This window comes from Triticum aestivum, chromosome 1D, assembly GCF_018294505.1.
Source record: "Triticum aestivum cultivar Chinese Spring chromosome 1D, IWGSC CS RefSeq v2.1, whole genome shotgun sequence".
NCBI classification, from domain to species: Eukaryota; Viridiplantae; Streptophyta; class Magnoliopsida; order Poales; family Poaceae; genus Triticum; species Triticum aestivum.
In genome coordinates, this window is record NC_057796.1 from 486,907,688 (window position 1) to 486,921,182 (window position 13,495).

Below are 13,495 nucleotides of genomic sequence, written 5' to 3' on the forward strand. Positions count from 1 at the left end.
CGTCCGCAGCTGCACGAGACCCCCCACGCTGTGTGCGCTCGGCATGGCGCTCCTCCTCGAGTACGTGGGCGCGTGTGCGGACGACGAAGCTGGGGCGTGCGCCGTTGGGAAGCCGTCGAAGACGCACTTGTGGAAGGTTGTGAGGCACGGGAGCACCGGCAGGAGATGATGCCACTGCTCGCTGCTCGGCCATGGACAGCACGCGGCAGTGCATGCCACGTGTTTGATGACATGCCTCAGTAGCTAATGTGAGAAGGAAGAAGAAAGGGGAGAGAAATACCGCCATGTGGATGAGGACCGGTCAACACCGTGCTGAGTCAGCAGCGATACCCAGTTCACCCAAGACAAGGAACTAAACTTGTTCGGTTTTAAGAATTAGGAGTGCAAGTTGACTGGTTTATGAGTTGAGGGATAAAATTTAGACTTCGGTAATAGATAAGGAACGAAAAGTAAACTTTTCTCTGTGTTTAACCTGCTGCCTGTTCATATGACATCTCCAAAGACGACAAAAATCCGGTCGTGTTCATCTCCGCACTATGGTAACAACAATAACAGACTCCATCATCCACCGGGCGCCAACCATCACCGCACAATGCATTGGCCGAAATGGAATATGTAAACATAAATAAATTACCTTGTAGGCATTTCATTGAGCACTTGACGGCCACGGCCCTTGTTGCCAGCTGCGGCATCCGATCGTGCCGGAACTACTGGCCATAGGGGTGGCCGGAAACGCCGTGCAAAGCATCGGACATGGACGAGGGGCCAGAGTCGCTTCCTTGTTCCTCTTCTTCGCCGTCTCCTCGGCGAGGGCCGAAGCGGCAGCCGTTGGTTTCCTAGCATGCTTGCCTCCGACGAGAGCAGCGGGAGGGCGGCCTACCAACGCCGGAGACATAGTGGCCACCATGCCGACCTTAATATCAATGGTAGTTGCTGGTGCGGTGGACTGAATAAGAGCCTTTGTCCACATTCTTTTTTGGGGTGCGGGCGGCGGCGACACACCGACGGGGCGGCGGAAGGGTCTTGGCTTCCCGTTCCAGCCAGAGTGGGGGTCATCAGTGGCGACGTGCGGCGCGTGGGGGCGGCAGCGCGAAACGGTGGCCGAGCGGGCGGGAGAAGAGGGGTGGTGAAACTTTACTCTGCCGCGCCGGGGGAGACTTTTTTTGTGTGCCTTGGGCCAACTTTTCGGTCATCTGATAAAAGTTCGGCTAGGTCCGTGTAAGAACCGTCAAAATTAGATAACAATAATTTCAACGGTGTTGCCTAAACATTAATTAAAATAATGGAAACACCTGACATTTAATTTTTATTATAGCAAATAGCATTTGACCATGCACAACAAAATATTTTCCAAACCTCCATATATTCTACAAATTTATAATCAGATCTTGGTCTCATTTTTTTCCACATAAAGTAAATGCCAACTAATGGCCAGTCAAGCAAATTACACTTGTCCCTAGTACAGCCTACAAGAGACACAAGTGGAGGCATGCATGCAAGCCTAACCACGCATGCATGCCAGATGTAATGCCTCTCCAAACCGACATAGCTACTAACCCCACTATAAATAGGAGCCATTCCTTTCACTGTGGTCCATTCCACCTCACACGCACACATACACTGGAGTACCACCACCACTTGCCTTTTCACCTTCTGCCACACTGTTGTCCTTCACTGCGGTGAAGCCCTTTGGGTTGCATGCGCCATCAGGTACTAATCAAGTACCTTGTTGTGTTAGCCCTTCTTGCTTGACTTCTTGTCTATCTTCACCTCGGTTTGAATCAGTCCATGAGCATCTATTCACCTTGATCTATTTATCTTGCTGTAAAAAGAACAAAATGTTTACGTAAACACCCAAGTTAATCAAAACTAATTAGATCAATTGCAAAAGCTTGTAAAAGTTTCTGTGAATGACATCTATGGCTTGTACTAGATCTAACATGCCAAGAATCAAATCCTAAGTACTAGTAACTTGCTAAGACATGTATGTGTGTATCCAAAAGTTCAATCTTCCTGTGTATACTACCTTGTTCTAATTATTAATCCCTGCCAATCTGTAGCAAAAATTGAGTGATTGATGTTTATAATCTACTCACAAGTAATTAATTTTGGAGTTTCACTGCCACTATTTGCTTCTATATGGTGTTCAAGGATGAGTAGCACTAGTTAGGAACAACATTTAGATCTAATCAGTAGCAATACCATGACCGCGCCATAGATTAAATCTTGATTAATTTCATGGCCTTGAGATAAACAAAGAGAAAGAAGGCAATATGGCTGAGTGGGCAATAGTAGGGCCTGAGATAAAATGAACACTATATGCACACCCACGTTGACATCTAGCAAGCACTCGATGTGAAATTTGGAACACTTATGGAGAAGGAATCAGAATTAGTACTTACCAGTAGTAGCAGTAGGATGTGGCTAGTCCACACCGTTAGCAGCAGAGCCATGCGACCGAGCAGCGCCGGTGAAGCCGCACACGCCCGACGCCCGTGGCTGCACGCCTCGTGCGTGTGGCTGCGCTGGGGGAGGATGTTGAAAGAACATGCGGTGCCCCCATGTTTGGTTTTGGTAATTGATGACAATCTCTATGGACTAATGGTTGCCTTGAGTTATATTTGAAGGATTTGTCCATAGGCATTTCTTGAAGTTCATGTGTTGGTTTCAAGGAGTTTATGTGGTGACCAAGGTGTTATTAAGGAATTATCCAAAGATTGGTCATGTGAGAGTTGAGCTTATTGCAAGCATGTCTTGGAGAAGAAGATTGTGTGATCATTCATGTATATCTTCAAGACATCATCCAAATGAAGAGAGTTGAAAAGATTCATGGTTGATCAAGACTAAGTCAAGAGTGAATCAACTTGATCAACTCACAAAGCGTAGAAGATGTACCGAGAGGGATCAAGCGATCCCATGGTGTGGTAAGCATTGTCAATTACGCTTTGTGTACTAACCCATGATCTTCGTGAGAGTTCTTTGTGGGGTTAGGTTGCGGTGTGCAAGTTCAAGTGAAGCATCATGAAGAGATCAAATGCTTGAAGCTTGCCGTCCATTGTGGTGACAATGGACTTGTGAAGATGTTGCGGTGTGCAAGTTCAAGTGAAGCATCATGAAGAGATCAAATGCTTGAAGCTTGCCGTCCATTGTGGTGACAATGGACTTGTGAAGATGTTGCGGTGTGCAAGTTCAAGTGAAGCATCATGAAGAGATCAAATGCTTGAAGCTTGCCGTCCATTGTGGTGACAATGGACTTGTGAAGATGTGCGGAAGAGTGGATCACCCATAGTGGAGCATGGGGGAGCAATCAACTAGTCTTCATCGAGCCAACGCAACCAAGAAAGGTGGTCCAACTTGCGGGAGTCAAGATCGTCATCATCTAGCTCAAGTGAACCGTGTGCAAGGCAAAGGTTTGCCCTTGATAGGTTTTCTATTTTACCGGTCTCATGATGGTAGTTGGGAGACCGGGTTATAGGATCGATTGCCGTACTATCAAGGGGGGCTCTCGATGAGTAGCTTGATCGTATCATTCGTAGAGAGCTCAAACCATTGCATCCTTGCATCATCTTTATTGGTTCTTGTTTGGTTCTTCTCTTTGTGAGTTTTGGAGCTTATGGTCATCTTGATGACAAGCTCGAGTTCATCGAAAACGGAGTTCACTCGCACCTTCTATGATGTTTTCGATGTTGGAGGTTATGCCGGTTCTTCTCGGTTGGAGGTTTCACTCCTCTATTTGTTGGCATACCTCCCCTGCCTCTTCTCACTCCTCTATTCGCTGTTTTGATGCTACTCGTCTTCCTCTATCCAACAAGCTTGAGTTTGCTCAATTCGGAGCTCATTTGCAGAAGTTATGGCAGTTTTGGTTTCCTAGCGGTAGTACCGCGGGCCGGAGCGGTAGTACCGCTTGGGTGCTACAAGCGGTAGTACCGCTGGTACCCCCCAGCCATAGTACCGCTGCGGTCTCGTACTAGTACCGTCTCGATTCGAGGGGTCTTTTTCGTGTCGGGTTCTACGGTACTAGCCGCGGCAGTGGGGGCCGTAGTACCGCTCGTTTGCGGTAGTACCGCCCTGCCACCGCGGTAGTACCGCTCTGGGCCCAGCGGCAGTACCGCGAGGGGGAGCGGTAGTACCGCTTATAGGGGCAAGCGGTAGTACCGCTGGCCAAGCGGTAGTACCGCTCTCTGCGGGGCTGAAGTGGGGGTAACGGTTGGATTGTTCCCCCCACTATATAAGGAGGTCTTCTTCCCCAGTGAACCTTATCTTTTGAGCTCGTGTTCTTCCCCCATTGTTGACCTTCTTCGAGCTTGCTAACTCTCAATCCCTCCATGGATTCTTGCTAGTTTTTGAGGGAAAAGAGAGAGGAGATCTAGATCCACATTTCCACCAATCACTTTCTCCTCTTTGTGAGGGGAACCCCTTGGATCTAGATCTTGGAGTTCTTGGTGTTCTCCTTCTTGTTCTTCCTCTCTTTTTCCTCCCTAGCATTAGTTCCTTCGGTGGGATTTGAGAGAGAAGGACTTGGGCACTCCGTGTGCCCTTGCCATTGCATTTGGTGCATCGGTTTGAGTTCTCCACGGTGATACGTGGAAGTTACAAGTTGAGAAGCTTATTACTCTTGGGTGCTTGGTGCCCTTGAGCTTGTTCCTCTTGGGTGCTTGGGCGCCCTAGACGGTTGGTGGTGTTCGGAGCTCAATCATTGTGGTGTAAAGCTCCGGGCAAGCGTCGGGGTCTCCAATTAGGTTGTGGAGATCGCCCCGAGCAATTTGACGGGTACCGGTGACCGCCCCCAAGGGTTGCCAAAGTGTACGGGTTCGGTGACCGCCCCCAAGGGTTGCCATTTGTACGGGTTCGATGACCGCCCTCAAGGGTCCCTTAATGGAATCACGGCATCTTGCATTGTGCGAGGGCGTGAGGAGATTACGATGGCCCTAGTGGCTTCTTGGGGAGCATTGTGCCTCCACACCGCTCCAAACGGAGATTAGCATCCGCAAGGGTGTGAACTTCGGGATACATCGTCGTCTCCGCGTGTCTGGGTTATCTCTTACCCGAACCCTTTACTTATGCACTTTACTTTGTGATAGCCATATTGTTTCTTGTCATACATCTTGCTATCACTTAGTTGTTTATCTTGCTTAGCATAAGTTGTTGGTGCACTTAGGTGAGCCTAGTTGTTGTAGGTTTTGTGCTTGTCAAATTAATCGCTAGGTTTATTCCGCATTTGTTCAAGCCTAAACCGTAATTATTTTAAAGCGCCTATTCACCCCCCCCCCCTCTAGGCGACATCCACGATCTTTCAGATGTAGGCATGGAGACGTCGTTGCCGCTGCAGCCGGTGGCAAGCCCACCGGACCTGAATCAGGCGGCGCTAGGATTGAGTGGTGGCGACGTTTTTGGCGGCGGCGGATAAAATAAATAGGGGGAAATGGTAGAGGGAGACGAGGAGAATCTGTAGGTGTCCACCGTGTCGCCGGAGATGCCCGGACGAGGCAGATCGAGGCGGCGGCGGCCATGCTCTGTTCTTGGGGAGAGAGAGAGAGGTGGGTGGCTGGTTCTGTTCTTGGGATAGCAGAGAAGACGAGGAGAGGAACGAGCTGGGTTCAACGAGTAAAGTACTAGTAGTGCAGTACTAGGCTACTGTTTCCTTTTTACTTATCATTTTTTTTACTCTCTAGACTGGATGGCATACGTGCATGCTACTCTGATTTGGATGGTTTGATGCATTTTATCTCTCAATGAAACACTAGGACGTATCACAATCTAGTTAATTAATTATGGCTTGCCCAACATGGCCATGTTGCTGGATCTTTAGATTTTAAATTAGGAAATATAAACATGGTTGTGAAATAATTATCAGGAGCCGATCTCGGATCCGTAGGAGCCACGCCCGGTGGTTCCGAGTTGGTCGAAGCACTATCCGGCAAGTTGTCATCTCCTTGACCATGTTTTGATAAATGTTTTCCGGGCTATGGGTCATTTCCAAAATTTTGCATAAGATTTTATAATAAATATTTTTCATAAATAAAATGAAATTTGGATCAGGTGGATCCACTGATTTGGCAATTGGACCAGATCAGGTGAAGCATATGTATTAAGTAGTTGTGACCCGGGTAGGGTTACAATATAAATAAATATTTGGTGGGTAGGGGAGCTCATGTTGGTGAAAGCAACCCAGGGAGGGTCGGCTTGGATGGCGGGCTCCTATACATAGGGTATCACATTAGGACACAACCAACTGGCGCTTACTTCAAAAGCAGCGCAAACCGTACTGACCATAGACCTGGAATGGGACGGGCTGAACCAACTACCCATGCCAAGTAGCTGCCTCTGCATGGGTGAGAAGGTGGCTGTAGCCGGGTAGGTACAGTCACCCTAGGGTGGGACCGCCGGTCAGGGGTCTCGACCCGCGGGCCTTTAGTAAGGCAAGGTGGAAAAGCAGAGGTAGTGTACGGGCTGGTTAAAGGTTCTGGTTCCTTGGTCTAGTCATGTGCACGGGTAGCGCATGGATGACTTGGACCAAGTGATGCTATGGGTAAAGCAGTACACCTCTGATCAGAGTAAATGTGATATCACTCCCAGCTTCCGGGTTTGGAAGTGCGTCGTGTGGGTTTTCCTCTGACACAGGATGTAAGGTCCCACGTCGCTCTGTCGCCAGTAGATTTTATAAATAAAATTTGGTTTTCAACAAAATGGGTTAAGGGAAAATATTTTTACCTACAAAGTATTTTGAGCTAATGGCTCGGTGGTAGTAGCTGTGGCCGGTAAAGTTATTCCTCTTTAAAGACTCTTGCATCCACTTTTCCCGGCGACTTGCGGAGTACGTATTTTATACGTACTCAGCTGCACTTATGTTGTTTTTCAGAACAAGAGAGTTATGAGAACTCTGAGGTGATAGAGAATGGTACTTATGATGAATCTGGTCATCTTAATGCTTCGGTTATTCTGAAGTGGAGTATGTTTATGAGGAAGTCGACAATCAAGGCTATGAAGAGTAGATGCCCTCCATGGTTGGTCTAGAAGGCACGTAACTAGAAGTGGATGACGATCTATTGTCATGGTCGCTTAGGCTTAGTCGACACTTGAGGTGTCAATGTAATAAAAGCTTGCCTACTCATGGCAGCTGCCCGTCTTGTACATGATACTGTTCTCCTTAACTGATCCTGGCGCAACTCTGAAGTGACGGCTTCGGTTACACCTGACTCTGTCGGACGTAACGGGGCGTCATTAGAGGGGTAAACTGAAAATTTTACTCCTATGAAGGTTTTCGTTTCTTTCCAGTTTTGCTTGCACTTGAGGTGGATGTTTCCTGTGGCACTCGATCGTTGGTTTCATTCTGATTGAAATAGAACCGGGGGATGGCCCCTGATTATAATAAAAACAAAAAAACAAAAAAGGAAGACCTGAGGTGTGTACGCCCAGCCTGTACTGTAGCAATCCAACCGTCGACAGGAACGCCAAGAACCAATCTCTTCTTGTACTCAGATCGATATAGTTTGCTTACGGGCGGACAGACTATATTACAGCAAAGAGAAGGAGAGGAACAAGGACGATTCAGTTTCGTCAGGTTCAGGTTCCAGCTCCGCCACCCTCGACGGTGTAGGAGCTCGAAACGTGCGCCGGAGAACCCAACGGGCATGGCATCGGCGGCTATGCAGAGGCCGGGTGATACTCTTAATGCTTTGTATCATTTTGATGCTACATTTTGAGATAATAAAAGCGTCTTTTATCGAGAAAAAGATGGCATCGGCGGCCACGGCTATGGCATGAAGGAAACAGGTATTCCAGCATATACTACGTACTTCTTTGGAAGAGGGAACAGGTATTCCGGCTGACCTGTGGGCCCCAGCTTCCACCTCTCTCGCTTCCGGCTGCTTTTCTGAATCTTGCGCCGCACTGGTTTGGGATGATTCAGTTTCGACAGGTTCAGGTTCCGGGCTCGGCCACCCTCCGACCCTCGACGGCGTCCGAAGCGAGCATGCACCACGAGCAGTGGACCAGCCGCGGGATCCCCTTTACCTGGAACATGCCGCTCAGGCTCTTCTTGCGCTGGAGATTGCCAGAGGACACGGTCGGACCATGTCTATCTCTGAACTGTCGCGCTGTTCATTTCTTCAGTTACCTGTTCATCATCCGGCAACAACTACAGTTCGATCGGAAGGCTGTGCTCGCTCGGAGCAGTCACTCCTGGCTCAACGGTTGAGATTGGACGGCCGCCCAGCACATCCAGCCGCTACTCCTTCCGGTCCCGGGCGATGTTGGGTACTCGTGCCCACACCGCCGAGCCCCGCAGCCGAGGCTCCCCGGGTCGGAGGCGCAGGCCACTTGTTGTGTGAGGCAAAGGGCGACGTAGGCCGGATCAAGCCGATCCGGTTGCGGGTCGTGAAGATCCGCCCCCAAACAGTTGCGGCCAACTGACTCGGATGTCAAGCTCCTCCGCGATGTCATCGGTCGGTCCTTGACTTCGACGGAGACGGAGGCTCGCCGCCGCAGGAGCAAAAATGCGGCGAGCGGCTCGCACGGTGAAGGCTCACTATATAATATGTATATGTGGCCAGGAAACTAAATGGAGAGTTTACAATAAAGATAACTTATCATTAAATTAGCTAAATTATGCTTGCTCCGTTCCAAAATGTAAGACAATTTTCGGGACAGAGAGAGTCCTAGCTAGTATAAATCTTACTTGAATGGTGAGTAACAAAGAATGCATGCAGGGGGGAAAATTCATAGTTCCATTTCCAACAAACGAAACCTGAAGGCCTATGTTCACCGCACGATTACGGCATTATTGTAGCCTCACATGCCAAATAGCAATAGCAGAACAATCTTACACTTGTTCTCAGACGCACCGACAATCAAATGCAATCGAAAGCAAGCAGGCAATGAGGATGCCTGAGCACTTTGAGATATTGGCTGGCAACAAACTTGCCAGTTCCAAACATAAACGACGTTACAAGTTTCCATGTAACAAGCAATATGATGAACATAAAAAAGATGCAAGGCAAGGGACAAATATCAAGCACAGGTGCACATAAAAAGGTACTTTCTCATGCGTATACCAACAAATAAACCAGTACCACGTATCCATTCCAAATGTGCCACTGCCTCAACAAAATGCAGTATTGCCGTGTATCGTTTTGATGTTACTTTGCAACAGAACATCCCACCAGTCATGGCTTCCAATCAAAAACATCCGAAAGCAAATCAGGTGAGCCTCCTACACTCTCAAAACAACCAGTTACGACCACTACCCACATTCTAGGTATACACACACCTCTTATCGGAACCTGTAGCCACCCTCAGCCCAAGGAACAAGAAGATACAAGAACTCTCAAAACTCTATGTATCCACCAAGGCCCACCATATCGACAAGAGCCCTCCCAGTCAAAATTCCTATCTATCTCCAGCCACAGTGAAAAACTAAGCACTCCCTGCGGTACCATCCCCATGCTTGGATCTCCTTGCTGCTTCAGATGCCCTCTTGGCATGGGCTTCAGCAGCACCCTGGAGTATATCAGCCACATGCTGTGGTACTTCCGTGGACCGGGCTTGGATCCCTTCGATACCATCCCCAGGCTTGGATTCCCTTGTTGCTTCAGATGCCCACCTGGCACGGACTGCATCAACCATGCTCTGTGCCTCGCCAACCATTTTGCGAGCAGTGATCAAGGTAAGTATGTCGGACGAGTGGTCTGGTGGTCCTTCAGTAGCCCTGGCAGTCATCCTCTGCTGCAACTGCCTCCTCAATGATGACACGGCTGCCGCTCGAACACGTGAGGCGCGCTGCTCTGTCAGCAAGGAAAGATCGCAAGAAGCTCCGGGCAGTGCAGCAGCGACCCTGTGCATCTGGTGATCAAGCAGTGATTCTAGGGCCCCTTCTCGGATCCATGCCTCTCTGTGCTTTGTAACCAGAAACAGGACAGCATCGGCTTCAGTCTTGCATGCTTCCTCTGCCTGTAGCTTGCCAAGCGTCTGGGAGATCAAAGCCTGAGCTTCTGCTGTAATCCTCGCAGTCTCCAAAGACTCCTCCTTGTTCTCGGCTTCATCTTCTGCTGGCTTTCCGAAGAGCTCCTCGTAGTAAGTTCTCCAGAGTTGCGCCAGCCTCAATGCGGGGTCCCCAGGTGAAGGGAAACTCCCCGGGTCAACCTTGTGCAGAAAGAGGAATACGGCACGCCTGGCACGCTCGTAGCTTGTGTCGGGATCTGCGGGAGCACCATCAGGTCCTTGAACTCTCATCATCTCTTTGTAAAAGATGTGAAGTGCTGCTGCTGCAGTGAAAGTAGGCCCCGCAATCTTCATGGTCCGCTTGAAATTGTGGACTGACTTTTCCCCCTCAGTAAGGTGCCTATCCCATTCCTGAAAGTTACACAGCAAAAATATCAACACACACTTTTCTTTGTTCACAAGTTGGAATACATAGGGAGTCAGAGACATGTAAACATAAAACATCAACTCCTAGAAAACTAAGATCGTGCAAAATTAGTAGAGTCATGATGCATGCTTCGTATATTACTTAGTAGAGTATAGCAGTATAACAAAACTTCTAGCTTCGGTCATCAAAGGGGAAAAAGCTTAAGGGGCTTAGGCTGCACTGCATGCGACCGCTGCCAAGTAAACATTTGTTAATTTCATTGTTGCTGGGAAAGAACCAGATTGATGCTAGACTACAACATGTGATTACAATATGCAACACAAGCAATTGTTGTTTTCTTGTTGATTAGCCAAGGCATTTGTGATCTGTTAACTAACTATCTCTGCTGCAGGAAGGTGGATTCAAGATAATTTGTAAAAGTGACATGATAGACGACTGGTAGTTTGTAAAAGTGAACGTCACAGCTTGGGCTAGCACACAAAATGAAGAGCTTCTAATCCCTTCATTCCAGTACCAAAGAGAACTAACTATGAACAGCTGAACAATAATAACTCGACATAAAAAATGAGAGGTTAATCACTTCAATTTCCCAAAAGGAAAAGGAAAAAAAGTATTTGCCGCTCGACTTCCTAACAAGCAAGCAAAAATGAAAATTTTGAAATGAACAAGAACAGATAATCTAGTGATCTTCTACTAGCATAGTATAATGCCAGTTTTTTAGCGGGTTCAGTCCACTTCATTCATTCACCATACTTTTCTCTGCATTAACACTTCACAAATGCCTAACCAAGGACAAAATCACATCCGGCATTTCTGTAAACACTTTACCAGCAAGCTAGCCTATTCAACAGTATACATATACATGCGTGTCATGGAGATAGAGTAAATCTGCAGATACTCCCTCCGTTCCATAATTCTTGTTGTGGTTTTAGTTCAAATTTGAACTAAAACCACAATGAGAATATGGAACTGAGGGAGTAGTTAATTACTTCAGTTTAACAGTGTATGACATGACATGACAACCAATATATAGTTACATACACACGCATGACATGGAGATGGAGTACTACAGTTAGTACTTTAGTTTGACAGGGCAGTCACATTTAACAACCAATAAATTTACATGCATGCGATGGGGATGAAGTACTGCAGGTAGTTACATTATTTTAACAGGATAGTCATATTTAATAACCAATCCATTGCAATATTACATCAACACAAACAAAAACAATGCATTCATTGAACATACTCATATTATCTGCATCAACAGATCATAAATCATGCAGGATCAAGTGAGAAAATATACTGGAATGGACCAAATTAACGTGGATAAGAACCAACGGCCTTGCCACCAGGGCATTTCCTCCGTCTAGGGTTTGACCTCGATAATTACTTTGGGCGAAATGACTAGTTGCTGTTAAAATTCTGCCCCATGGTATTCTCGAATTCAGGACCCTACCCTACTGATGAAAACAACGCGACCTACACCTCCTTCTAGAATTCACGCAGACAAGACGTACTATTTCCATCTCGAAGCAATGCAGCGCCCCTACCCTACTGAAGAACAGGGGGCGTCGCGTCTGTTACCGCAAACGTATTTTGTCTGTCGTCAATCTCTACCTGACGCGTAGGGATAGATAGCTACCCGTTAACAGACATATACATGGCATTAGTTCAGCATACTGATATCTCTGCATTAACAGATCACAAATGCCTAGATTATGTGACAACATATGTTGGAATCAACCAATTTAACATGGATAAAGACACACAGATAACAAACTGTTAACTGACATCGAAGGTAAAAAAAACTTTGCGGGTTTAGCAAATCGTTTGCCAGAGTCAACATGTTAACAATTTACCGGCAAGCTAGCATGTTCAACATTATATATAATACATGAATGGCATTGAGATAAGAGTAAATATGCAGATCTTTACATTGGTTTAACAGGGTAGTCTTATTTAACAACCAAACATCTGTCATCTGTGCATGCACGGCATCTGCATATGCATTAGAAAGAAAATTTCATTTGGTGCAGTATCAGATCCCAAGATCTGCAAACAATTCCCACAAGAAAAAAAAGAGAACATTCATATCACGCAAACATGCAGATTATTTTACATCAACACAAACAAAAACAGTGCATTCATTGAACACACTCATTTATCTGCATCAACAGATCATAAATCATGCAGGATCAAGTGAGAAAATATACAGGAATCGACCAAATTAACGTGGATAAGAACCAATGGCCTTGCCACCAGGGCATTTCCTCCATCTAGGGTTTGACCTCGAGAATTCCTTTGGGCGAAATGACTAGTTGCTGTTAAAATTCTGCCCCATGGTATTCTGGAATTTACGACCCTACCCTACTGATGAAAACTACGCATTAACAGATCAAATGCACATATTACGTGACAAAATAGATTGAAATCAACCAAATTAACATGGACCAGAAGTCCAGAACCAACAGCCTCATCACGGGGAACTAGTTGGGGGCGAAATGACTAGTGCGTTCACTGCGAGCCGCTCATGAAAACAAACTACGCGACCTGCACCTCCTTCTCGAATCCACAACCCTATCCTACTGGTGAAAACTAGGCGACCTGCACCTAGGGTATTCCTTCTCGAATTCACGCACAAGAGACGTACGATTTCCATCTCGAAGCAATGCAGCGCCCTAGTGAAGAACAGGGGGCGTCGCGGGATCTAACCTTGTTGAACCACTCCATCCTCGTGCTGAAGGGGACCCGAGGCTTGGACGGATCGGGCTTCGCCCAGGCTCCCAAGCGGCGAACGGCCTCCCGAGCAAACGTACGGCATCGCGTGGCCATCCTGTCGCCGACCCCCGACCCCATCCTGTCGACGACGCCCGCCCCCCGCGCCGCTGGCCCGCGTCCCCGCCGCCGCCGCCGCCGCCGAAGAGCTCCTCCGCCGCCGATCGCCGACTCCGACGGCTCCGACGGCTCGAGGGTTTCGCCGCTGCGGAAGTGGATCGGGGGAAGGGGACAAATGGCTGGGGTTGGGGGGAAGGCCGGGAGGGCGTTTCGGTTTCTATGTTCCTCCGCAAGCCGGGTTTCACCTCTGCTTAAGCCCGGCCCATATCTGTCCGCCGAAGAAGGGCCCAT

At 47.7% G+C, this 13,495-nt stretch overlaps 1 protein-coding gene and 1 long non-coding RNA gene across 2 annotated transcripts; both read right to left on the reverse strand.

Annotated features, from left to right (window-relative positions):
* Window positions 1-1,346: 1,346 nt before the first annotated feature.
* Window positions 1,347-2,539, reverse strand: LOC123178301 (uncharacterized). Its single transcript, XR_006489469.1, has 2 exons — window positions 2,403-2,539; window positions 1,347-1,822 (listed from the first exon to the last, which is right to left on the reverse strand). It is a non-coding gene; the product is annotated as an uncharacterized lncRNA (long non-coding RNA).
* A 6,521-nt stretch (window positions 2,540-9,060) lies between these two features.
* On the reverse strand, window positions 9,061-13,495 carry LOC123161306 (uncharacterized). Its single transcript, XM_044579148.1, has 2 exons — window positions 13,082-13,495; window positions 9,061-10,350 (listed from the first exon to the last, which is right to left on the reverse strand). Exons 1-2 carry the CDS (start codon window positions 13,493-13,495, stop codon window positions 9,415-9,417), a joined length of 1,350 nt encoding a protein of 449 aa, XP_044435083.1. The 3' UTR covers window positions 9,061-9,414.

Coding starts and splice junctions, on each gene's coding strand:
- LOC123161306 (XM_044579148.1), bottom strand. CDS start 13,495: ATGGGCCCTTCTTCGGCGGACAGATATGGGCCGGGCTTAAGCAGAGGT. Junction 10,351..13,081: donor GGATGGAGTGGTTCAACAAG/GTTAGATCCCGC, acceptor TGTAACTTTCAG/GAATGGGATAGGCACCTTAC.